The sequence below is a fragment of the Leptopilina boulardi genome, unplaced genomic scaffold, assembly GCF_019393585.1.
Source record: "Leptopilina boulardi isolate dan_hultmark-lab unplaced genomic scaffold, ZJU_Lbou_2.1 LbouV2_302, whole genome shotgun sequence".
In the NCBI taxonomy this organism is placed as follows: Eukaryota; Metazoa; Arthropoda; class Insecta; order Hymenoptera; family Figitidae; genus Leptopilina; species Leptopilina boulardi.
The window spans coordinates 671,833-696,110 of record NW_026137866.1 but is presented as its reverse complement, the minus strand read 5'-3'; the positions used below and the strand labels follow the sequence as shown (position 1 = coordinate 696,110).

Here is a 24,278-nt window from a genome sequence, read left to right as displayed (position 1 = left end):
GTTTGAATTTTCCTAGTATTACTATAGAGCGCGTGCGAATGAGAAAAAGTTTCGCTTAGTAGAAAATTTTTTTTGCAGTCAAACGAAGTCAAATGCTTGAGAGAAAAAAATTGTTATATTTTTTTTTTATGCAAAATACGCAGCCTCAAGAAAATTGGATCCATTGAATAGGAGGAATTTTATTAAAATTTTTTTTAATATCTTTATTAAAAAAAAGGAAGTAAAGAATTTTTTTTTCTTTTCAGTTGAAACAATTGCAGGACAAAATAAAAGTGATATTTTTTTTTCCTCTCTTTGCTTTTAAACAGTTGCAGTTGGTGAAATTTTAACTACGTATTCGGGAAAATGGACTTTTCCATGGTTTGCGCAGAGAGTTGAACGTCAAACAAATATAATTTGTCAGTTTAGCCAAAACATTTTTTGCACAGTTGAAAAAGTAGAAAAATAGCAATTCTCTTTCACTGTTTTTTTTTTTTACAAAAAAGCAAGAGAGATATATTCGTGAAGCTAATTTAATTCCTTCACTTATCTCGATTTGGCTCAACCTATAAAGGTTCTTTGCTTCTACAAAAAAAATTCTACATTTTATAAAACCTTTGAAAAATGAAAGAAATAGATTTATAATAAATTAAAATTTTTCGAGAATTTTAAAATTCAAACTTGATAGTTTAAAATTAGTATCGTATTTCAATGAAAAAAAAATCCTGATCCACATAAAGGGAAAACAGTATAAAAAATAATTTGGGTGAGCTAATTTTAAATTGATTGAAAGTTTAATTTGCTTTAAAATTTGACAAAGTCATTGAAATTTTTTAACCTTTTGAGATAAAAAAAAAAATGCTTTGATATTTAATTTCAATTGAAATTTTCTACAATTTTAAAGCATTGTCGAGTTTAAAAGTTTTCCATGTAATGAAAATTAAATTAAGTCTTGATTCATTTAAATAGAAACTTTTTAAATAAAACGTTAAATAGAACTTTTTTCGTTTCTAACAATATATATTTTTATATATTTTTTATACAAATAATAAAATTTTTCATTATTATCAAAAGAAATTTTATTAATAAGTTTTGACTATTATAATTAGAAAATGAATTGTGAGTGAAAAAGAAATTTTTGATAACAATGATTCCCAAGTTTTTATAATAAAAAGAGAATTTTTATTTGTCCAAAAGTTTGGAAAAAAATTTTGAATTGTCTGATTGCGGGAAAAATGTCGAAACGAACGTGTGCTATGGAGAAAGAGAAGAGCAATGGGAGAATTGGCATAATCCCATTATCTCAATTGCTGTGACGCGATTGACATTTCATTTCCAAAGTTCAATGAGTGAAAATTTAGGCCTCGCTTGATATATATATTGTTCGATATAAATATATTTAATAAAATTAATTAAATAATATTAAATAGTCTAAAAATATATTAAATTGTAAATATCAGTAGTAAAAGGAAGTATTAGTCAGACAAAATCTGTAAATTATTATATAAATTTCAGTAGTAAATACCAGTTATAGTCAGACTTTTTTCTTTCTATTAATTTAGGTACCAGTAGTAACATACATAAAAAAATTTATTATTTCTGTTTCAAAAACAGAAATCATTGGTTTAACTATACAGTTTATTTGATGTAAATAAATATTTAATCGATTATTTGAATGAAATTTTTTTTTTCTAAACAAAAATTGAAAACTTCTGTCTGAAGTTGGTGTAAAAAGTGAAAACATCTTTGTCTGAGTATATTCTATATTTGTAATTTCAGAAGCTTTTCCCTTCTTTTTCACCGTGTGTGTGTGTGAAGATGAAATTTAACGTTTCTCCAAAGCTTTCTGCGCGCGAGTGTTCTCGATTCTAAGAGCGGTCTCTCTTTTGTTCGGCTTTAAAGCCAAAATGAAACGAAAAGAAACACTTTGTCTCTTTCCGATTTCTCCCTTGGGGTGTTCCCGATTCTCTCCTTCCATTTTCCCTTCAACGGAATTCCTTGGTTTTTTCAAGAGGTCCAGACTGCGTCGCGACAGAACATAAAGTCCTCGAATCCGTTCAATAATGCTGCAGCGATATCTCAAATACAATATATGTGTGTGTGTGTTTGAAGAGATCTACTGCTGTAAATGTGAAATTATATATATATATATATATATTTCTCTGATGTTGAAACTCATTCGTCATTGTTTTACCCAGAATACGTGGTTACAGGACTGCGCGTCAAGCCCCACATTTCCCAAAAGGACATGACGACAAGACCCCTATAATCGAATCGTCGAGGTCGCCAGTTTGCACGCCAGTCAAAAAAGAAAGAAAAACGAAATCACAAAAATATTACTCTCGAGAACAAAATCTAAACTTACAATTTTTTTTTCATAAATGATACTAAAAACTTAAATAATAAATTCAAATATATTTTTTTCGATTATCACTACTATAATTGAATAATAAAAAAAAAATTTAATCCTGCTGTCTGACTAAAACGGAGTTTTACTACTGATACTGTAATTTATGAATAAAAATAGTTCCACCTAACTAAAAACGATTTTTGAATTAATTTTAAATTGTGTCTGACAAAAATTGTCTTTTTCAAACTACTCTCTAAATCTGAATTAGAAAAAATGTTTACTAATTTGAATTAGTGACTCACTTTTTGCTTCTGAATTAGTAAAATTTTACTAATTATTAGTAAAAGTTACTAATAATTAGTAAAATTTTACTAATTGTTAGTGACTCACTTTTTGCTTCTGAATTAGTAAAATTTTACTAATTATTAGTAACTTTTACTAACAATTAGTAAAATTTTACTAATTCAGAAACAAAAAGTTATTCACTAATTCAAATTAGTAAACATTTTTACTAATTCAGATTTAGAGAGTACTGATGTAATAAAATAACTTATACAGAAAAATAAAATACTAATCAACTAATATAATTAAACGACTGTTTAATTCTAAACTAAATTATTAATTTGTGAATATTTAATTAATAATTACTCTCTAAAGAATCAGTAAAATTTTTAACTACTCTCTAAATCTGAATTAGTAAAAAAGTTTAATTGGAATTAGTGACTCACTTTTTGCTTCTCAATTAGTAAAATTTTACTAATTATTAGTAAATTTTTACTAACAATTAGTAAAAATTTAACTAATTCTAAAGTGAGTCACTAATTTAAATTAGTAAACATTTTTCCTAAGGCAGGTTTAGAGAATAATTTAATAATAAAAAAAGTCTATTGTTTAAATTTTACTAATTGGTTAGTAAAAATTTTTTTTTTTACTATTATTTAGTTAAATTTTACTAAGTCAAAAGCAAAAAGTAACTAATACAAATTAGTAAACATTTTTACTAATGCAAGTTTAGAGAGTAATTTAATAAAAAAATGTTTCTACTATTGTTTAAATTTTACTAATTCGTTAGTAAAATTTTTTTTTACTATTAACTAGTTTTTTACTAAGCCAAAAGCAAAAAGTAACTAATACAAAATTAGTTAAGATTTTTTTTACTAATTCAGATTTAGATAGTAAAGGATTATTTAATTCTAAACTAAATTATTAAATCAGTTAACATAATTTTCATCTTTTAAAGTGGTCAACATCAGTTTAATGTTGAAGGGAATATTATGCAACATAAAAAGAACTTTTTTTCTCAACTTTTTCCCAGGCAAAACAAGATTTTCCATATATATAAAACTTCAAAGAGCGTTACACTTTTTCTCGAGTAATAGATTAATTTCACGCACATGTTTATAGGTCGTAAAAAACTAACAACTTTGCAATCCAATTGGTCCTCTTTCTTTATATATATATAACCGTCCGCCGCGCGACTCGACCTTTCGTTTCGCGCGCGCCGTTTACGATCTCGTCGTTTCACAAAGTTAATCGCAGAGTTGAAAACGACCACTGAGATGAAGGAGGGTTTCTGACGCGCCATTGCGGTTCAACTTTTGACCTCACCCCCCCCTTTTAAACGTCATTCTCTAAACCCAGAATATTACGCAAATTATTTTCCCAAATATTATTTATAGAAGAAAAAAAAATTTCTTTTCTGTATATAAAATAAATTTAAATTTTTATTTTTTTTTAAGTTACTCTTTCAATTTATCAGAATTTGTTCACTAATTTTAATTAGTAAAAATTTATACTAATTTTTAGTTATTTTTTTTTACTGAAACTTTATTGCAAAAGAAAAATATTACTAAAAGTTTAGTAAAAAAAATATAACCAATTGAAATAGTAATATTCTACTAAAAATTAGTAAGAATTTCTACTAATTCTTATTTATTTATTCTTATTTTCTTATTTTTTTTTTACTGAAACTTTAGTAAAAGAAAAATATAACTAAAATTCTACTAAGAAAATATTTACCATTTAAATAATAAGTAATAATAAAAATTAGTAGAAAAATTTCTACTAATTTTTAGTTTATTTTTTTACTGAAACTTTATAGCAAAAGAAAAATATTACTAAAAGTTTAGTAAAAAAAATATAACTAATTGAAATAGTAAAAATAAATAGTAAAATAATAGTAAATAGTAAAAATTAGTAAGAATTTCTACTAATTTTTAGTTATTTTTTTTTACTGAAACTTTAGTAAAAGAAAAATATTACTAAAACTCTATTAAGAAAATATTTACCATTTAAATAATAAGTAATAATAAAAATTAGTATAAAAATTTCTACTAATTTTTAGTTATTTTTCACTAAAACTGTAGTAAAAAAAAATTTTTACTAGTTCAAAACTAATTTTACTAATTAAAATTTTTTTATTTGAATTAGTGAACGAATTTTAATTCAAATAGAGTAGAAAAATACATTCATAGTTTGTTTTTTAGTTTTTAAAATAACTAGAACTATTTTTTATATTTAAAATAAAAATTGTTAGTTGGTAGTTTTAATTTTTAAAAAAACATTTTTTAAAAATGAGTTTTCATTAAAAAATCGAGAATAGTATTTTACGAGAGAAGAATAAATTTATTACCCATACCTAAAAAAAAAAAAAGAAAAATTTTTTTTCTAAAAGAGGAAAAATTGCCCAATTTTCACAAAGAAAATGTTTAATTTTTCTAAATAATTGAACATGTGCCTGCGGAGGAAAAGAAGGAATATTGACGAGTTCATTATATAGTTCGCCACATGTGCTTTAATATATCGAAGCTGAGAGAGGGAGAGAGAGAGAGAGTGAGAGAGTATCGCTGAATCATTTAGCTGATTATCCAATGAGAGAGGAAAATCGAACAGTACTTTAAATACATTGCATATTCAATTGAAAATTTCAGTTGGTACACACATATTATATATAATTTCCAATAAAAGGATACTCTGTTGGATAAATTTTCCAACATTATATTCAAATCGATCCATTAAAATAATTTCTCTGTGACTTCATAATCAGATATTTTTATTAGCTATATAGCTTTCGAAACAATCCCCTCTATTATAATTATTACTATTTTTAAATTCTTTTTTCCCTCCCTAAATTTGAATTAGAAAAAAAAATAACTAAAGAATTAGTAATTTTTTGCTTTTGAATTACACTAAATTTTTCCTATGTTAGTGACAAAAAAATCGAATTAGTAAAATTTAAGCAAAAAATTACTAATACAAATTAGTAGTAACAAATTTTCCTAACTCAAACTTAAACAGTTCGTCGGTATTTTTTTTTTAAATTTAGTAGATTTTATTTTTATTCTTTTACCCAAAATTTAGTTTCAAATTTTTCTTTTTTTGTTGGAAATTTAAAAAAAAAATTCGATGTTTTTCAATTGAATTTTTTTTTTTAAGCAAAAAAGAAAGAAAACTTTTTTCCTTATTCTCGGTCTCTTTGAAGTTTTTTACAGGATTTTTCATAATTAGATTTTCCCATTAAAGAGAAAATAAAGAAGAAGTGGAAAATGATCGCGTAAAAGCACACATTTTCACTTGAGCTCGCAAGAGAGTAAGAGAGAGAGAGAAAGAGAATGAGTGAAGTGTATTTATAGTGTTACATAATTATGATTTAAAAAAATATATATGCAAGCTGACCGCATTGTATCGTTTAACCATCCAAGCGTGCCAAGTATCGAGGTATTTTTCTTTACCTCTATTTTATTTTATTTTTTTTCTCTTCTTTTTCATTGAGTGAAACTTGGCTTTCGGCAAACGGCAAAGAGAATTTTTAAGCTTCTTCATAGAATAACGAAATACTAGAATCGAAGCCGAGAAAGTAGAAAGCGATTTTTTTTTCCTTTCTCACTCTCTTTGAAACGAAAAAAGAGAGTACATACACACTGGTTCTGAATAAATATGTTGCCTCTTTTTTTTCATCTATACTTCTTCCATTTCCTTTTCCCTCTTTTTTTTATTTTTTTTTTTTTTTGCATCGGGCGAGATTTTTCGCGTGGTATACATCGATGACTCGGGTAAATATTTCAAAGCCAAATATCGAGAAATCGAGTAGTTTTCAAACGTGTTCGATCAGCATTGAATGCTCGATGACCGTAAAACGCTTTCTAATGATTCTTGGTTCGAAAAAAAAACCGATGAATGAGAATGGACATTAACATCTGCTTTTATCACAAAAAAAAAATAGTGCCTTTATTTGATTCAAATAATCGTCAATTATTAAATAAATATTTAATTGAACCAAATTTCAATTAAATAAACTCTATTTGAATAAAATAATTTTTTTTCAATGACATCTAAATTCAAAATTATCAAAAAATGATTTAGCAAATTTTTTGGATTTTTTGAAATATCAAAAATTGAAAATAGTAATTTTTTTTTAATAATTAAATGTGTTCTTTTATCCTAATAAAAAGTTTTTAAAAGTAATAAATTTCTTTTAAGATTTCAAAAGCTTTGGATTTCATTATTAAAATACGATTGTTGAAAAATTCTTCAATAAAAAGTATACAAAGTTTATATTTTTCTGTGATAATAAAAAGTAAAATGAAAAATATTTAAAATTACATTCTTGTATATATAATTGAAAAAAAGAAACTAATAAAAATTTTTTTACACATATACCTACAATATTAAAAAGATATTTGTGGATTTTTATTCCACAGTTATTTTATTAAATACACAAGACTTGATAATAATTGTTTTAAACTTTTTTTTTTTTTTTTTTTTTTTGCCAAGAGATTGCTACGTTAAGGAAAAAGTATACACTTTTCTGTGCGGAAGCGTCTCAATGACAATATTGAGCTGAGAGGATTACAAACTTTCTTCTTGTCTGACGTAAAAGTACTGAACTACTTGAAGAATTGTACACTGGGGGGTATAAAACCACTATCACTATATAGTTCGCAAAAAAAAACTTTATTTAAAATATATTATCTATTACTTCTCTAAATTTTATTTTAAAACTTTTTTTTTCACTAATTATTCATTTTTTTTTTAAATTTATTATAATAATTGATTTTTATTTGAAAAATTAATATAAAAGAGGAAGTATTAATTATATTCTTTTGGCAGAAAAAAAGCTCACGAGCTTTTGAATAATAAACTATAAATATTGTATATTTAGTTTCGAAAATTTTTTGAAATCATTAAAAATACAAAGTTTCCATATTCTCATTTAAAATTTAAATTCACAAAATCACACACGATTTAAGATGAATGTTTTATTGCACAAAAATATTTTACGTGTCACACATTTGAAATATTCTACTTTAAAAAGTTTATGGAATTTTCATCTTATTTTTCAGTGCTTCAATATATTAGTATATTACGAGGTTTTTTTTTCCAAAAAAATACTGAATTTACAAATTTTAAAGTAATATATTTTCAAATTTTATGAAATTTTTTTATGTTACCCAAAATATGAGTGTTGAAAAATTTTTGAATATATTTTCAAAAATATAGACGAAAAAAGTGTAAAAAAAAAAATTCAAATATTTCAAAATATATTTTCGGTATAAACATGATTATTATTATTATTATATTATTCTGACTAAATTAATAATTAATTAATATTCCGACTAAAACTGTTTTTTAAATTAATTCAATTATTCAAAAAAATTCAGGAATTTTTTTCAAAAAAAAATATAGACGAAAAAAATTAAAATATTTCAAAATATATTTTCGGTATAAATTATTATTTTTTGACTAAATTAATAATTAATTAATAATCAGACTGAAACTTTTTTTTTTAATTAATTCATTTCAAAAAAAATTGAGGAATGAATAATTTAATTTGAAACCTAATTGAATTTTTTTTTATTCATTTAAAAAAATATGGTTCAATCCGGAAAAATTCATCTAAATTCAGGAATATTTCTTTTAATATATTAATCAATAGAGAGGGGAAAAAGAATAATTTCTAGGGATTTTTTTTATGCCAAATGGATTTAAGAGTATATCTGGGGGATTTGATCAATTTGGTAAAAGTCAATGAGAAAGGGGAGAGGGTCACCTTTATCGCAAAGATGCGTGGTTGTTCTTGGGTGGCTGAAAAAGTAAGAGGAGTTTGATATCGCAAAACTTAAATCCACATCGTTTTTTCTCCCTTCAATCCTAAGAGAACGATCGGTTTCCTTGTGAGTTGGAGTTGTAATCCTGTGAGAGTTATTGGATTCGGTTTGATCCACTGGTCTCTTTCTCCCTCTCTTTTTTTTTCTCTCTCTCTCTCTCTCTATTCGTTGGTTCGTTTTAGTTCTTTCCGGAAGTTGGGCGCTCGACTTTTCCCTCTTTCTCCTGGACTCTCTCTATCTACCTGCAGAAGCTCACTCTCTTCTCCTTTTGCGCGATAAGGAAAACTGTTGGAACTTGAGCGAGTCTACATCTTTTCTGGAAAACTTTTGACAGCGTACATTCTTTACAACCATCGTCGCTCAACATCTCTCTCTCTTTCTCTCTTTCGATGGAACTTGTGCTCTTTTTCAATAAGTGGAATCTCATCATTTTACCTTTCTGAAAAATTTTCTCTCTGCCCTTTTTTCGGTAGTTACTTTTAAAAAAAAAAAAATTCGAAAATGGAATTAGTTGAAAATTTGACACAAAAAGAAAATTATATCCTTGAGGTAAAAAAAGGAATTTTGTCGAGAGAAGTGTATTTCTGAATGCATGAGCAATCGACTTTTAAATAGACTGGAAAAAGAAAATAGAATTTTTAACGAAGTGAAAGGGTCGATAATCCATAAAGGTTTGATTGCCTGTTCGTACTACGCCATAAAAGCGAAGCAGTCTTTTGAGTTAGGAAAAGAAGCGCGCAAGGAGAGAAGAGAGACCGTAAATATTTGCCTCCTTATTCCGATGATAAACCAAAAAAAAAGAAAAAAAAACCAAAAACTGCTTTTCATTTTTCTCCGTTAGCTCCTTTATTCGACGGAAGCAGTTTGGAGCTCTTTTCCGACTTTTATGATCGCAAAGGCATTCGTATTCAGTTGACGACTTCAAATTACAGTTTCCGGTGGAGCACCCCCATTTTTATTTTCTGACTTTTCACTATCTTGACCAAGAGTGAAACGAAAATTTCGATCTGGAATAATACCTGTGGCACCTGAAATAACGAGTTCAAATCCCCTAAGCAATTAGTCGTCTTTGTACGTTTTGTACGAAAGTAAAATTTATTTTTGGAAATTTTTTGAATGAAAATAAAAAAGTATAAGAAAAATTAGGGTAGATAACAATAATAGAAGCAAAAAAAAAAAAAATATTGGGGTGAAAATAAAAATCAAAGTGATATTAAAAAGATTTTTGTTGAGACATAATTAATCATGGGAGTGGATAAAGATTGATTGACTTGTTTGCATGTCTAAAACAGTGCCATTTCGTACCACATGATTCTCTACAAGCTCGCAAGCTGCTGCTACTGCTTGAATTTTGATAAATTGTTTGAACTCAATCTACGCCCCCCCCCCCCTGATGCTTTCGTGACCTGACCTGACCCCTCTACTGCGTCACTATAAACTCTCTCTCTCACACACCCTAAAATTTCCTATATATAACGAAAACTTGCTTTTCTCGGACTTTTTTTTCATCTCACCACGCGGAAATTCCGGGACCACAATCGAGCGGAACGAAAAAGACTTATTCAAATCCTCCCCCTCTTGGAAAAATCAATTCTCCTTTCTATTGAAAAAAAAGAAAAAACCAAATCAAAATATTTTCTCAATAATATTTGGAAAATAAAAAATTTATCAAATAGATATTTTTGAAATTAAATAATTAATTTTCCCTTATCAAAATTTTTGTTCGTTAATTTTTAGAAAATCATTTTAAAATAATTTTTCCAATAAGAGGAAATTTTAATTTAAAAAAAAAAGAAAAATTCATGCACAAAATGTTTTTGAATTTGTACTCACTGACTAAAGTCAAAAAGGGAGTACTGCGTGGTTGATAGTGTGCAGGAAGGCACGCATCTTCCGGCCTCGTAACTGGATTTCCCGTTTGTAGTTCCACCACGTGACCATCCCTCCTGTAGAATGCCATACACACATATCCGCTTCGACTGGAAAAAAGTTATATTGTCATGAATTTGTGCAATAAAAAAAAACCATTTTTTTGCAACTTGAGAAAATTAATTTTGGATTTTATTTTAATTTCACTTGAAATGAAAAAATTATACATAGAACATTTTTTTAAACTAAAAATTCAAAAAATCGCTTTTTATTTAAAATAATTTCGAAATTCAAATAATATTTCTCTTACATATTCAGATTTTCTTCTACGATAAAATTTATTGTATAATTTCCAATTTTTATAAAAATCCGTTTTTTCAGTGACAAATTTAAAAAATAAATAATAATTAATTAAAATTTTACATATTTTTTTATATGAAAGTTTACTTTTTTCACACGAAAAATTCAACTCACCATCCGTGTGTATAATGTGCCACAATCATATTCATCGTTTCAGTTGGATTTGGATATTTAATGGAATTACAAAGAATTTTTACATAATATTCCTCTTGCCCGGGAATATCTTGAAAATCCAATGAAACACCATCGATTCTCGATGAACTTGCATTTGATCTTGTCACATGAAGTGTTGCATTGTGTGGATGAAATGTGTACGATCGTCCAAGATCTAAAGTATGCCATGTTAGACCACCGCCCCCATGGCCCGTTAGCCATTGAGGAAATTTACAATTTCCTGGCGACGAGACTGTAACAAAAATACCAAGAATTGAAAAACCAATATTTTTCATGAAAAATAGAAAAAAAATTTTAATAAAAAATTTAGCAAAATATTCCAAACAATTATAATTATCGATAAATTCTTTTTCAATTGGAATTTTCAATTTAAATTCAATTTGTATTTGAAGAATAAACAATAAAATGATTAAATATTGGAAAAAAGAGATAAAAAACAAAACGAAATAGCTGCTGCTATTGTGTAAATGATTTGCCACTTTTATTTCCGATGTAATCTTTGTTTTCACAGTAAAATTTCTTGTTGATGAACATGGTGTGGAAATGAGAGTTTCTTTTTTTTCAGTTACAAAAAAACCCATCTGGCGTCATTTGCGAGTCAGCTTTGTCTCTCATTGTTCCATCACTGTAACGACTCATTGGTTCTCCAGTGACCTCGTTACTTCCTAATAGGACATATTTCTCTCTCTCTCTCACTCTCTATATAGTCTATATGCCTAGCGGCGAAATACTCAAATTGCTTATCGCAGTGTTCGCTAGGGATGGTGATTGAATTATGCTTCGACATATCTTTCCATCTCGATAACTTTGCGCAGACATTTGCATTCGACTACAATTTCAAGAAATGACTTTTGTTATTTCATCTCGGACAAATTATTATCTTTTATATTCATCACAAAAAAAATCTCATTTCCGATACTTTTTTTTTTTTTATTTTTTCAAATAATTTAATTTGTTAACAATTTTTCATTTATATTTTTATTATTTGCAAAAAAGATTAAATTTTTCAAATCTTTAGCGAAAACAAAATACCAGAGAATATATTGAAAAATTGTTGCTTTTTATTGATAAAAAACTAGTTTTAATTATAAAAACGATATCAGAATATTTCTCAAGCTATTTTTTTTTGTTATTTTATTAAAAATGATATTGGTGAAAAATGGAAAAGAGTAGAACTAAAAATATTAAGTTAAATGTATTCACGGTCTACCAGTTTCAATATGAGAGAATGGTTTTTTTTTTTCAATGAAAAAAAGTTAACTAAATATTGGATTAAATATATTGAAATTACAAAGAATTTTTTTTGGCAAATTATTAATAAAAATATTTTTTGGTTATTTAAAAAAAATTCCATTTCAGATTTTTTATGTAATTATTTTTCAGAGGGGATTTATTTTAATATAAAGAAGATTTAGTTACAGTGGACAGAACAACTTGGAAGATAGTGCAATTCCATGTCTACTTTGTACTTTCTTAGTTTATATTTGAAAGTTGAAAAGTACAATAAAACTTTTGTATATGTGCCATTCCAGGAGTTTTTTAGCACTTTTCGGAGTAACCTTTCCAAATTAAATGAAACATTTTTTTATTAATATTTATTAATATAAAGGTCCAAAAAAATCACTTTTTAAGTAAAAACAATTGTTTATTTAAAAAATACAACAATAAATAATGCAAAAAATTCACTTTTTTCCTGCAACTCCAAATAAATTGGTTTAAAGATCAAAATTTTCCTTATCTTTCAAGCTTTAATACCGCACAAGAAACATTGAGTCCGGGAAAATATTCAACTCACAATTTTTTAAACAATGTTTGTTTACTTTTTTGTATTTTATTTACTGTGAAACGTCTGCTAAAGCTGCGCGCGACGTTTGGAAGTTGTCGCTTTCCTTATTGAGCAGAAGCTCATTACACTAGCGTAGTAGAAAGCATGTTGTGTGAAAAGTGAGGTTATGTTGTCATTAAACGAAACGTAAAAATTTCTGGTTATCACATTGAATGGTTTTTAATTATCTACTTTGCAGTAAAAAATCATAAAAAGCATTTTTGAAGGATGAAAAACCTCACTTTTCACACAACATGTTTTTTTACTACGCTAGTGTAATGAGCTTCTGCTCAATAAGGAAAGCGACAACTTCCAAACGTCGCGCGCAGCTTTAGCAGACGTTTCACAGTAAATAAAATACAAAAAAGTAAACAAACATTGTTTAAAAAATTGTGAGTTGAATATTTTCCCGGACTCAATGTTTCTTGTGCGGTATTAAAGCTTGAAAGATAAGGAAAATTTTGATCTTTAAACCAATTTATTTGGAGTTGCAGGAAAAAAGTGAATTTTTTGCATTATTTATTGTTGTATTTTTTAAATAAACAATTGTTTTTACTTAAAAAGTGATTTTTTTGGACCTTTATATTAATAAATATTAATAAAAAAATGTTTCATTTAATTTGGAAAGGTTACTCCGAAAAGTGCTAAAAAACTCCTGGAATGGCACATATATAATGTTTCATAAATTCTCCAAAAAGTGACTTTAATATCGAATTAGTTATAAAGAGACTTATTTTTTTTTCACTTTCGAATTTTTTTTTCTCTGCAAATATTTCCTACGATAAATTGGATATAAAAAAAAAGTGCTTTCCAAAAACTCTCAAGGCAAATTCAAAGCATTACATTTTTTAAAGCTTATTACTTTTTTTTCCCACAGAACTTGTCCAATCTATTCACAAGATTCCCAGATGAGTTAGAAATCCATCTGATCCGATAACTGGAAGTCACATTTCTTTTTTTTTCTTGTCAGCAAGTACGACATTTTTAGTATTTTTGGATTCATGGAATTTTTCAATAGCAGCGCAAAAAGATTCCATGCATCTTTGAGTGACCGCACAGTGACTTTCAGAGGCAAATATATTCGCTCCAATTTTTTCCGATAATAGATGAATCCATCGAAATCCATGACCGTGAAAGGTGAATTCTCCCAAATCGAATTTTCTCGATATATATAATTTTCCTTGTTTTTTTTTTTTTTTTTTTTTCGCTGGCGAGAAACGATAATTGGTATTGGCGTAGCACTAAAGTTAAGCCAGGCTTTTCTCGGAGAGAACAGGAAGAAATGGGGATGGAAACAGAGGCACAGAACAAATTTTATCGTTTGCGTTAAAATACGAATTAGCTCTCCCTTACAAGAGAGCCATGCGATTTTTTTACGACTAAAGGAATTTGTATCTTCAATTCACTCTTTTTTTTTTTTTTTTGTTTTCCTGTGTTCACTTATCGAAGAGATGCTGAATTATTTCCATTCTTTTCTGTCACGATTGCAACAATACTTTTTACGTGTCATAAAGTGATACTTTGGCTCTATCGTTACTCTTTCTTGTTCATTTCCAAGCGAAGTGGACGAACTTCTCTTTCTCATAAAAGAAAAAAAAAAAAAAAAAAAAAACTCGACAGACAGGACATGAAAAAAAAGCAGAAAAATAGTCTCTTGTTCTTTTTCTCTTTACTGAATTTGTCGAGGGGAATCTACGTGTCGATTTTATTGGCTGTCGTGTCAACCCCTATATATACATAGTACAAAACCTATCGGGGGGGATGAAACGAGTGTGTAGATGTAAAATCGCCTCTTGAAATAGGTAATCGTATTTCTGAAACTCAGAGTGTTAAAATTATGTGTTCTCCAATGGCCTGTAAAATGACGAGGAAAATAAAATTAGTACAACACTTCTAATTAAAGTCACAATACTTGACTATATAAAAGATTGTAAATTTACTCATTGTAAACACGATACTAAATAAATGTTTAGTAAAAAAAAAATTAAAAACGAAAAAAAATTTAAGTGTGTACATTAATTATTAATTTTCTTTTTTTTTCATTCGTTTTAATTTTTGTTCAATAAATTTGACTAATTTGAAGATTAATTAACTGTATTTTTTTTATTTTTTAGCGTAAATGTAACATGAAATGAAACAGGAGATCAAGGAAAGGGGGAAAACGCGAATTGACTAAAAGTAGCCAATTTAGCGAAAGCGCTTCTTTGGTTGGTCGTTTTTACACGAGTCGTTAGAAAACTGTGAAGATCGTAAGTCGCAATTAAGATATAATTCGTTTCCTAGCTTAGCTGGAGACTTTTCTCTTTTTCTTTTCTCTCTCTTTCCAACTGTTTTCCAGTGGAAACTATAGTGGAAAATCATTTTCAAAGACGCCAGTATTCTTTGCGACAAAAGTAGCATGAAAATGCAGCAGTTTAATAATAATTTTTCTCGAATATTGATTTTAAAGTTAACGAATTCTTTAGTTCTAAGCTAAAATTGTAAATTTGTTCTCCTCTTTTCTACATCGAATCTAAAAAATCTCAAAATTGTCAAATTTAATTTAAGTTCTTAATTGAGAGAGAAAAAATATAAAAGATTTTTTTTTTTTTTTTTACCTTTGGTGAGTTTCATGGTTCGTGATCCCTCCATTGGACTAAAGAGACCATTGCATGTGGCGTCACCACTTTGAGCGACATTAAATATTTCAATTGACGAATTTTCCATTGCCAATCCATTGGAAAGAAGAATTTCTTGTTCATTATTTTCCAAGCCAATGCCACTAGGACGATTTAAATTTCCCTGAACACTTTGATCAGCTCTCTCATAAACGAAACATCTGTAACGATCCTCGTTGCTTGTTGCATGATCATGATTCAATCGTCCCACCAAATATCGACTGCTTCCCTCTTTCCAAGTTGCTAGACATTCCAATTCCTCTTCTGAAAAAAAAAATTTTTCATAAAAATTTAGTTTAATTGGGAATATTTTTGTTTTTGCATTAAAAGATTCGAATCAACAAGTAAATATCAATTTGATATATATTATTAATTAAGAATATCCTTGTTATTTGAACATTATTTTGAAGAGAGAAACTTTTGAAAGCTCTTTCGCATCGAAACGCCCAGAGAGAGAGAGAGAGAGAGAGAGAGAGAGAAAGGGTAGTGCCAATCAAAGTTTTGTGAAGTATTCAAATTTATATAATAATAAACGAGACGTCACTCTCTCTCTTTTGACAAACAGGAAAATGCAAAAGTCAGGTTCAATTTCAATAAATGTCGTACTTTAAAAACCTTCACGCGAATAATCAATAAATAATATATGTAAAAACCAAACTATTTTGTTTTGCACCAACTAATGAAACAAAGAAATATTTTATTATCAAAAAAATTAAATGGAAAATTTTTGTAAAAAATAATTATTTGGAAATTTTTTTTTCTATTTCTTTAGGCAGGTGAAATTCTTTTTCTTTGTTCGGCTTTAATTTGAAAACAATTTCCTAGTGCTTTTCAGAGAATTCTTTCGTGGTGTATCATTCGATCTCGTGTGGCGAGAAGCGTGTTCGAGAAAGATGTTGGCTATTGAGGAAACGAAGAAACCAATAATTATCGCACCGTATCCCAAGGTAGCCCTGAGGCGTGGTTTCAAAGTCGTAAGTGCCGATCGGTATCTTCCTTCATTCGCGAATCTCTTCTCTCTTTTTTTTTCTTTTTTTTTTTTTTACTTTTGCGCGTACACTTTTGCTCTTTCTCTCTTTCAAGGAACTCGAAGAGATGGTTGGCGATTCTTTTTCTCCACGTTATCTAAATCACATCTGGGTAAAAGGCTCTCTCTCTCTCCTCTTTACCAAGTATCTACCAAGTTTTTCGACAGTGTGGTCGTTTCCTGTGAGGCAATTTGCGAGAGACCGAAAAACGTGACTGTCGTTTGGGAAAAGTCGTGAATGAGAAATAAAACGAGAAGGCGTCACCAGATCTTTTTGGGGGTTTCATTAAAAAGAAAAAGAAATATGATCAATTTTTTTGGGGTTTCATTATTTTATCCAAAAATGATTTTTCCAAAAAAAGAAAAATGAATGTAATTTTTTTTTGTTTATACAAGTTTCATATATATATAAAAAGAAACGAATGTATAGCAAAAAAAATGTTGCGAACAAGATGGTTTAAAATTTCAATTTTTATCGTAAGGCAAAGGCCTTCTTAAATTCCTTGGGAAAGGACAAAATTCCAAGTCTCAAGAATTCCTTTGAGAAAAAAGTCACTTTTATGCTGAGATAAAGTGTCCTTTAAGATTCTTGATTACATTCGTTGTAGCGTAAATACATTTCTATTAAGAAATTTTTTTACCCTGCCAATAAAATGAACATTTTGTTTGGCGAAAAGAAAAAAAAATATAGAGAATTTCTTCTCTAAATTCTGTAAATTGAAACTTTAATAAATTTTCTCCACTTTTGTTACATTTATTTCTTTTTTGGTAACAACGGGGGGAAATATTCTTGTAAATTCAACAAATCTTTTATTAAATTCTGATTTTAAATTTATCAAAATGAAAATATTATTTAATATCGAATTTTTAGGAAATATTTTTTATTATATTAAAAGAAGATATTTTTAGTATTGATTTAATTTTAATAAAGTGATAACAAAATTTGTGTAATTAAAAAATAATTCGATAATTAGAGGAATAATTATTGGCATTCAGAAACCAACAATTTTTCCGTTTTATTTAAATTATTTTTTAATATATGAAATTTTTCATTAATTTACTAGAAATAAAATAATTATTGCCTGATATTTTAAAAATAATTCATGAATTCATAATATTCCAATTTTTGAAAATTGTATTCTTATTCTATTCAAACAAAATTAAAAATTTTTTTTCTAACGAATTTGTAAATTATAAATTAAATTTGTCATCTGAATTTAATTTCTTTCATTTTAATAATATTTAAATAAAAGAAAAATCATTTTTGTAAATATAAAAATTAAAAATTGATTTTGTGTTATAAGAAAAAATTGATAAGAAGAAATCTGATAATGGAAAGATTAGCGAGATGTTTTTCTCATGTTGAAGCTTTTTAAATGTCACTCACAAGGAGGAAAAGTCTCGAAAAGTCTTGGGCGCTAATTTCGTATATATGTAAGAAAAAGGTCATTGACTGACCGACCTAGTCTTGTTTCTCAACATAGCTCTCTCCCAGTGGGGGTTTATCGCGACATTAAAGTATCGTTTCGGCGATCCGACGACATCCCTCAAGCGTTACGCTACGAGATAGCGTGCCTGCTGTTAGTTCACGTTTGTTCCAGACTGGGACATCGACAAATGTCTCTTTGCCGATCGATATATAAAGGAAGTCCCCAACGCTCTCGAGTACAACAACCATCGCCATCTCTTCAACTGTCGGCTTTTTTTCTCTATTTTTTCTGAAATTAACTAATTTTTTGAAAAATCCTTTTTTTTGAAAAAAAAAGAAAATAAATTGTTTGTATTATAATTAAATTTTATCTGGCGAGTTTATATACTCACTGGAACTTTCAGATCCGTGTACGTCTGGACAGGCTTGATACCTAAAGAGCAATTTACTATCGTCTGTACAGGTGTCAACATTGCTTTGCGGACTGGAACAAAGGCCGTGTCCTCTGTTGTAGGAGAAAGTCAAAGGTCCATGAAATGGACATGGAACTGGCACAGCTTCTTCACGAAACATTGAATACAACAAGGCATCTCCAGTTATGTACGAGCACAACGAAGCCAATGAATGTTTATTTTGACAGTAGGCTAAAAAAAAAGAAAAATCAAATTATTAAAAATTTAATATTAATTATCAAAATTTAAAAATTATTTAAAATTAATTTTTCTCAATTGTCAGAATTAGATTTAAAAAAAATCATGAATGGACGTAGATATAAAATGAATAAAGCGCTTAAAGCAACGTTTCATTAACAAAAAAAAAAATTTTTTTCCTTTTTTTTTTTGTTATCTGGTATGTAAAAACATTTGTTTCATTGAACAATTATTTCAGTCGAGAAATGCAAAAAAAAAAAAATAACAAAAGCGAATTTCAACTTTCGTCAGCGCTTTTTTTTTCAACTCGCCTTTTCAAATCCGCATTTTTTTTCAATTCCCTTACTTCAAACCATGACTATACGTGATTGTTATTTATTCAGTAAATACACGCCTCTTTATTTTTTTTTTCGGTTGAATAAAATATCCTCTAAAAAAGAGACACGGAAATGAATTCTTTCACATATAGTTTCTTTAATTAATTTCATGTAAATATTTTGAGAAATTTAAAAACAATAATTATTTTTTATTTAAAATAAATTATAGTAAATAATTAAAAAAAAAAAAAAAAAAAGAATAAAATTGAGACAGGTTTCGAGAAGAATACTCTTGGAAAAAAAAAGATGGTGTTATTTTAATACTATTGAATTGGTTGAAAAAGTGCAATGTTGTGTTTTTCCCAATCTCTGACTCGCAGCAAAACCTCCCCTTCTTTTTTTTCGCCTTTTCCTCGGTTTTCCAATCCAAACCCTCCCCCCTGATCGTGGTCACCCTTTTTTTCCCCCTTTTCATATATGACCTATCACGTTTCACCGATGCGAGCCACGTTTGCACGAGTGTGTCTGTGGTATGACACTATGCAGATTAAAATCCGATAAAAACTGGCGCTTTGACAAATCGTCGAAAAATGCGAATCGCTTGGTTCTAGAGTCCAGAGATTGCTCTCTCTCTCTCTCTCTTTTTCTCTCTTGAGTTGAGTGTGTGACCCTTTTTGGTACATATTCCCGAACACATGTGTAAGAATTCAAAAAAAAAAATTTCTTGTATACTTCAAGAACATGACTCCTTGAATAACCTATTTTTCATCCTGAATCATATTTTTCCGAGATTTACTTTTCTCAATTTCCTAGAGAATTTTTTTTTTTCTAATTTCAATAATTTGCCAATGGTGAAAATTTATATATATAATTATTATTTTCACAAATAATAAACGAAAAACTTTATATAACTTTATATTCCATAAACATGTAAATTTAATATATATATATATATGAAGAATATAATTTTCTAATTACTAATTTAGTTGAAACTTAATTACGCGCGGTATATAGAAATTAATTTAATGTCGAAACACTCGAAAATTATAATTACTTCACAAGGTTTTTATAATATTCGAACCATCCAATCTGTGAAAGTTTTCCTATTTCAAATAGTCAAATATTGAAAGCAAAGTAAGTTGCTGCGAAAGTGAAAGAGAGAGAGGGAGGAACGTTCATTTAAGCCATAGCTGTAAAGATAACAATTTATTTCCTAGGAAAAGTTGCTCTTTCAAACTTTTCAATCAGGCTAATGGTTTTCTTCAAATATACATATTTAAAATCATCAAGTGAAAAAAAATCATTCAATGCAAAAAAAATTATCAATATGGAAAAATTAAAAATATTCTTTTTTTAAGACTCTTAAAATATTTTTTTATTTTAATTTTACATTGTCAAAAAAAATTGAAAGAAAAGACAAAAATAATCCTAAATTCTGACAGTGCAATGAAAAAAAAATTTATTTAATTCAAATAATCGGTTACTTGACTATTATCAAATAAATATTTATTTGTATCAAATAATTTTTATTTGAGTCAATTAAATTGTATTTGTTTTAAATACAGAAATTATTAATTCAAATAAAAATTATTTGGTTCAAGTAAATATTTATTTGATAATAGTCAAGAAATCAAGTATTTGAATCAAAAAAAATTTTTCTTCAGTGTGGAAAAAAAATTTATTTGATTCGAATAATCGATTGTATTAATTAAATAAATATTTACTTGAATCAAATAATTTTTAGAATAAATTAAACGGTATTTGAATTAAATAAACTGTATTTGAAAGAATTATTTATGTATTTAAAACAAATTTAATTTATTCTCAAAATTATTTGGTTCAAATAAATATTTATTTTATTAAATTCATTATATTAATATTTAAGTATTAATATTTTTTTAAAATAAATTTATTTTAATTAAATAATCGATTATTTAAAACAAATATATTTTTTTTAGTTTAAGACTTAAATTTTCAATTTTTTATTAAATTGACTAAATTGCAAATTATTCTATGTAGTACTTATATAATTATTTATTATGTATGTCAAAAAAGAAGAAACTTACTTTCTTTGTACTGTAGAACGTTTGAATGCTTCTCATGAATGACGACACAACGATAGCAAGCTTTTCTGTAACAAAAATACAAAATTCTTTTTTTAGAAAAAATTTATTTATTATTATTAAAAAGGAAATAATATTTAAAAAATTTTTGTAATAATTACATCAAATAAAATAAACGATAACGCTCTAGATTGAGAAAAAATAATATTTTTCTCTGAAATATTTATGACAAAAATAAATTTTACTTGACCCAAATAAAATTTTTATTAACAATTTTGATTTTATTATTATTATTGTAATTATTATTATTATTATTATTATTATTAATAAGGTTTTTATTCAACAAGTGTTAACATTGTAAGCAATTATTTATTAAATTAAAAAAATAATCAGATATTAATTTATTAAAATTAATTATTTTTAATTTATTTACACTATTATTTAATAATATTATTTCTTTAGTTTGCCTTTTCATTATTGTTTCTATTTTTTATTATTTTTCTAGAGTATTATGTGACTGAAGGAGCTTTTTTCTTATAATCGTCATATATCAAAAAAAAGTCCTATATAGCAAGTTTTATGAGAAGATGTAGGCATAGAAATAAGGTGGAAAAGTGGTACAGTGGCAAGAGCACCACTTGATGAATAGCAAGTAAAGCACAACCACCAAGCATCTTCCTCGAATGCTTCTTCAGTTTTCGTGCTTATCAACCACAAACGCTAGCAAACTCTCTCTCTCTCTTTCTCTCATCTAACTTCAAATACTAGAATAAGGTCGTCTATTAAAAAAAAAAAAGAAAAAAAAAACTTTGAATTCGTATTTGATAAAGAGATTTTAAAACTGGGTCACATTCATTTGCAAAAATAAATAAATATTTAATTCAATAAAAAAATATTTTTTTCTTATAAAAAGATAAAGAAAAAAAAACTATTTTTTTTATTCAAATTAATTTTTTTAAATAATATAAAAAATGTTGACAAAAAAATAATTTTTTAATTTTCTATATTGATTTTTTTCTCTTTTTTTGAAATAAATTATAGAGAGTGATGGTTTAATGTGACAAGTGAACTGCATACGAACTGTCAGAATAGAAATATTTTCACACTTTTCTCTTTTATATATTACAAGTTATACTCTAGGGACTTTTCTCTATTTTCTATTTCTCTCTCTCTTCGTCTACAGTTACGACTAAAGTTTCAAGTCAGATGTAAATGTTTCTATAACGAGGAACATAACTCGAGAGTATATATATATACAACATTCGGGCAGTAAAATGAAATTTGTCCAGTCGAACGGAAATAACTTCATTTGAACATTAGTTAGCTGACCCCTTGAAATTCAAGTAACTTCGATTGATTATATACAAGTTTAGGAAATAGAGATCCTGTAATTAGTTATTTCAAATAATATACTTTTTTCATTAATTTTAAATAAAATTAAAAAATGTAAACAATTTAATTTAAAAATAATTGAAATTAAAAAGATTTAATTTTGAATTTAAAAAAAAAATATATTTTACATTGAGAAATTTTGTAAATGTAAATTTTTGTTGAAAAAGTAATTAAAATTTTACATACGAATTAAATTATTAAATAATTATAAAATAAAAAAAAATCCCGTTGTTAGTTCCTATATATATATAACTCTTGTGTATTGGTGTTAATCAATTATTTAAATTTAAACTTTGTCAGATATTAAATTTACATGAGAATAAGGTTGAAATAATAAACATTTTATAAACACAAAACTTTTAAGCATAATTCTATATAGTACGCGGGGATCGTTATGAATTTAAAAGTAAAACTCTGTTCGTTCGCATTTATTGATAATTTATATTTTGAAGACCTACTTTTACAGTGTAAATAATAATTATGAGATTTTATGGTTACTTTAACATTCTACGCTCTTTTTTTTAGAATATTCAATTATTTTTTTTAATTACACCTATTTATTATTCACATTTTTATATATTTTTAAAAATGTATTCTCTAATTCTGAATGGTTTTTTTTACAAATACTAGTAGAAATGAAAAATAATTTTACTGCCTTCTGTCTGACTAAAAATATTTTTTACTACTGAGGCTAATATTATACAAGAATAAAATATTCTGTCTGACTGGAACTGTATTTTACTACTAGAAATGAAATTAAAATAATTTTGCAGCCTATAAATATTTTTTAATACTGAGGCTAAAATTATATGTGAATAAAATATTCTGTCTGACTGAAACTGAATTTTACTACTTGAAATGAAATTAAAATAATTTTACTACCTTTTGCCAGACTAAAAATATATTTTACTACTTAGGGTAAAATTACACATGGAATAAAGTACTCCGTCTGACTGGAACTGTCATTTACAACAAACAATATTTAATTGCAAGATAAATTTAACTAAAAATTACATAAAATAACTAAAACTACGCTTTAGAATTTTTTTTTATGCCTTTAACTGTCTTTTACTACTAATCACAAAAATAATTTTTTTTGTCTAACGAAAAATTTCTTTTACTACTAATTCCAAAATTACATGTTAAGAAAATATTCTCCCTGATTATAATTTATTTTTTCCATATTCCATATTAATAATAAAATTACAATTCTGTTTTTTCTGACTAAAAATTGTCAAAATTGAAAAAAATATATTTGATTTAAATAATATTATACTTGACTACTGTCAAATAAATATTTATTTGTGTTAAATAATTATTATTAGTGTTAAATGGTATTTGTTTCAAATACAAAAATTATTGTCCCAAATACAGATTATTTAATTCAAATAAAAATTCTATTGGTCCTAGTAAATATTTATTTTGATAAGTAACCAATTTATTTAAATGAAATAATTTTTTTTTTCATTTAGTTTTAACATTTTTTCTTTTCGAAAAACTTGATTATATCATAAATTAAGTCGTATATGCAAATACCGAGACTTATCCAGAAGCAATAAAGTGCTCTACGCTATTTTTGTGTTTAGTTCTAGTTGCGGCGGTGCATGAACCCATTCAATATTTTACTATGTACGTCGACGAGAGTGGAGTACTAATTACTTTGAGCAGAGAGAGGGAAAGAGAGCACGTACACATTGCGCGGGAGGAAATGTATTTCCCTAACATTGCTTGCCAGGAAACGTTTCTATATATATGGTCGACGCAGTTTGAAATGATTTCTTTTTCTTTTAACACACTACCTTTTGCGAAATATAAGGAAAACTTCGAGCGAATGAGAGAGAGAGAGAGAGAGAGACGGCTCATAGTTGAAAATGAGAATGAAGGACAGCAAAAAAAAAAAAAGAAAAAAAGGTACCTCGACATGAGGCGAGAAAACCCAGGGTAAAAAAAAATGGTTAAAGGACTCGCACATGCAGAGAAACGAATAGTTGATTTCTGGTTTTAATCAGTCAACGACGAGTTGCTCGAGGGCCTCCGACGTCGTCGTCGTCGTCGCCATGTAAAAATGAGCCAGTATAA

General features: G+C 26.9%; 1 protein-coding gene and 1 long non-coding RNA gene across 3 annotated transcripts in view; one reads left to right on the top strand and one right to left on the bottom strand.

Moving 5' to 3' along the window:
* The window catches only part of LOC127282723 (uncharacterized), a 72,908-nt gene extending 48,662 nt beyond the window's left edge, over positions 1 to 24,246 (top strand). The window contains exon 3 of the long non-coding RNA XR_007843237.1: positions 23,786 to 24,246. This is a non-coding gene — a long non-coding RNA (uncharacterized LOC127282723). The remainder of the gene's footprint in view (positions 1 to 23,785) is intronic.
* Positions 1 to 24,278, bottom strand: part of LOC127282706 (uncharacterized) — a 162,621-nt gene that overhangs the window by 35,642 nt on the left and 102,701 nt on the right. For both annotated transcript variants that reach the window (XM_051307140.1, XM_051307141.1), the window contains 5 exons: positions 20,811 to 20,875; positions 18,170 to 18,421; positions 15,262 to 15,585; positions 10,780 to 11,071; positions 10,270 to 10,415 (listed from right to left, as the gene is read on the bottom strand). In XM_051307140.1, the coding sequence (XP_051163097.1) occupies positions 10,270 to 10,415; positions 10,780 to 11,071; positions 15,262 to 15,585; positions 18,170 to 18,421; positions 20,811 to 20,875 (1,079 nt within the window). The remainder of the gene's footprint in view (positions 1 to 10,269; positions 10,416 to 10,779; positions 11,072 to 15,261; positions 15,586 to 18,169; positions 18,422 to 20,810; positions 20,876 to 24,278) is intronic.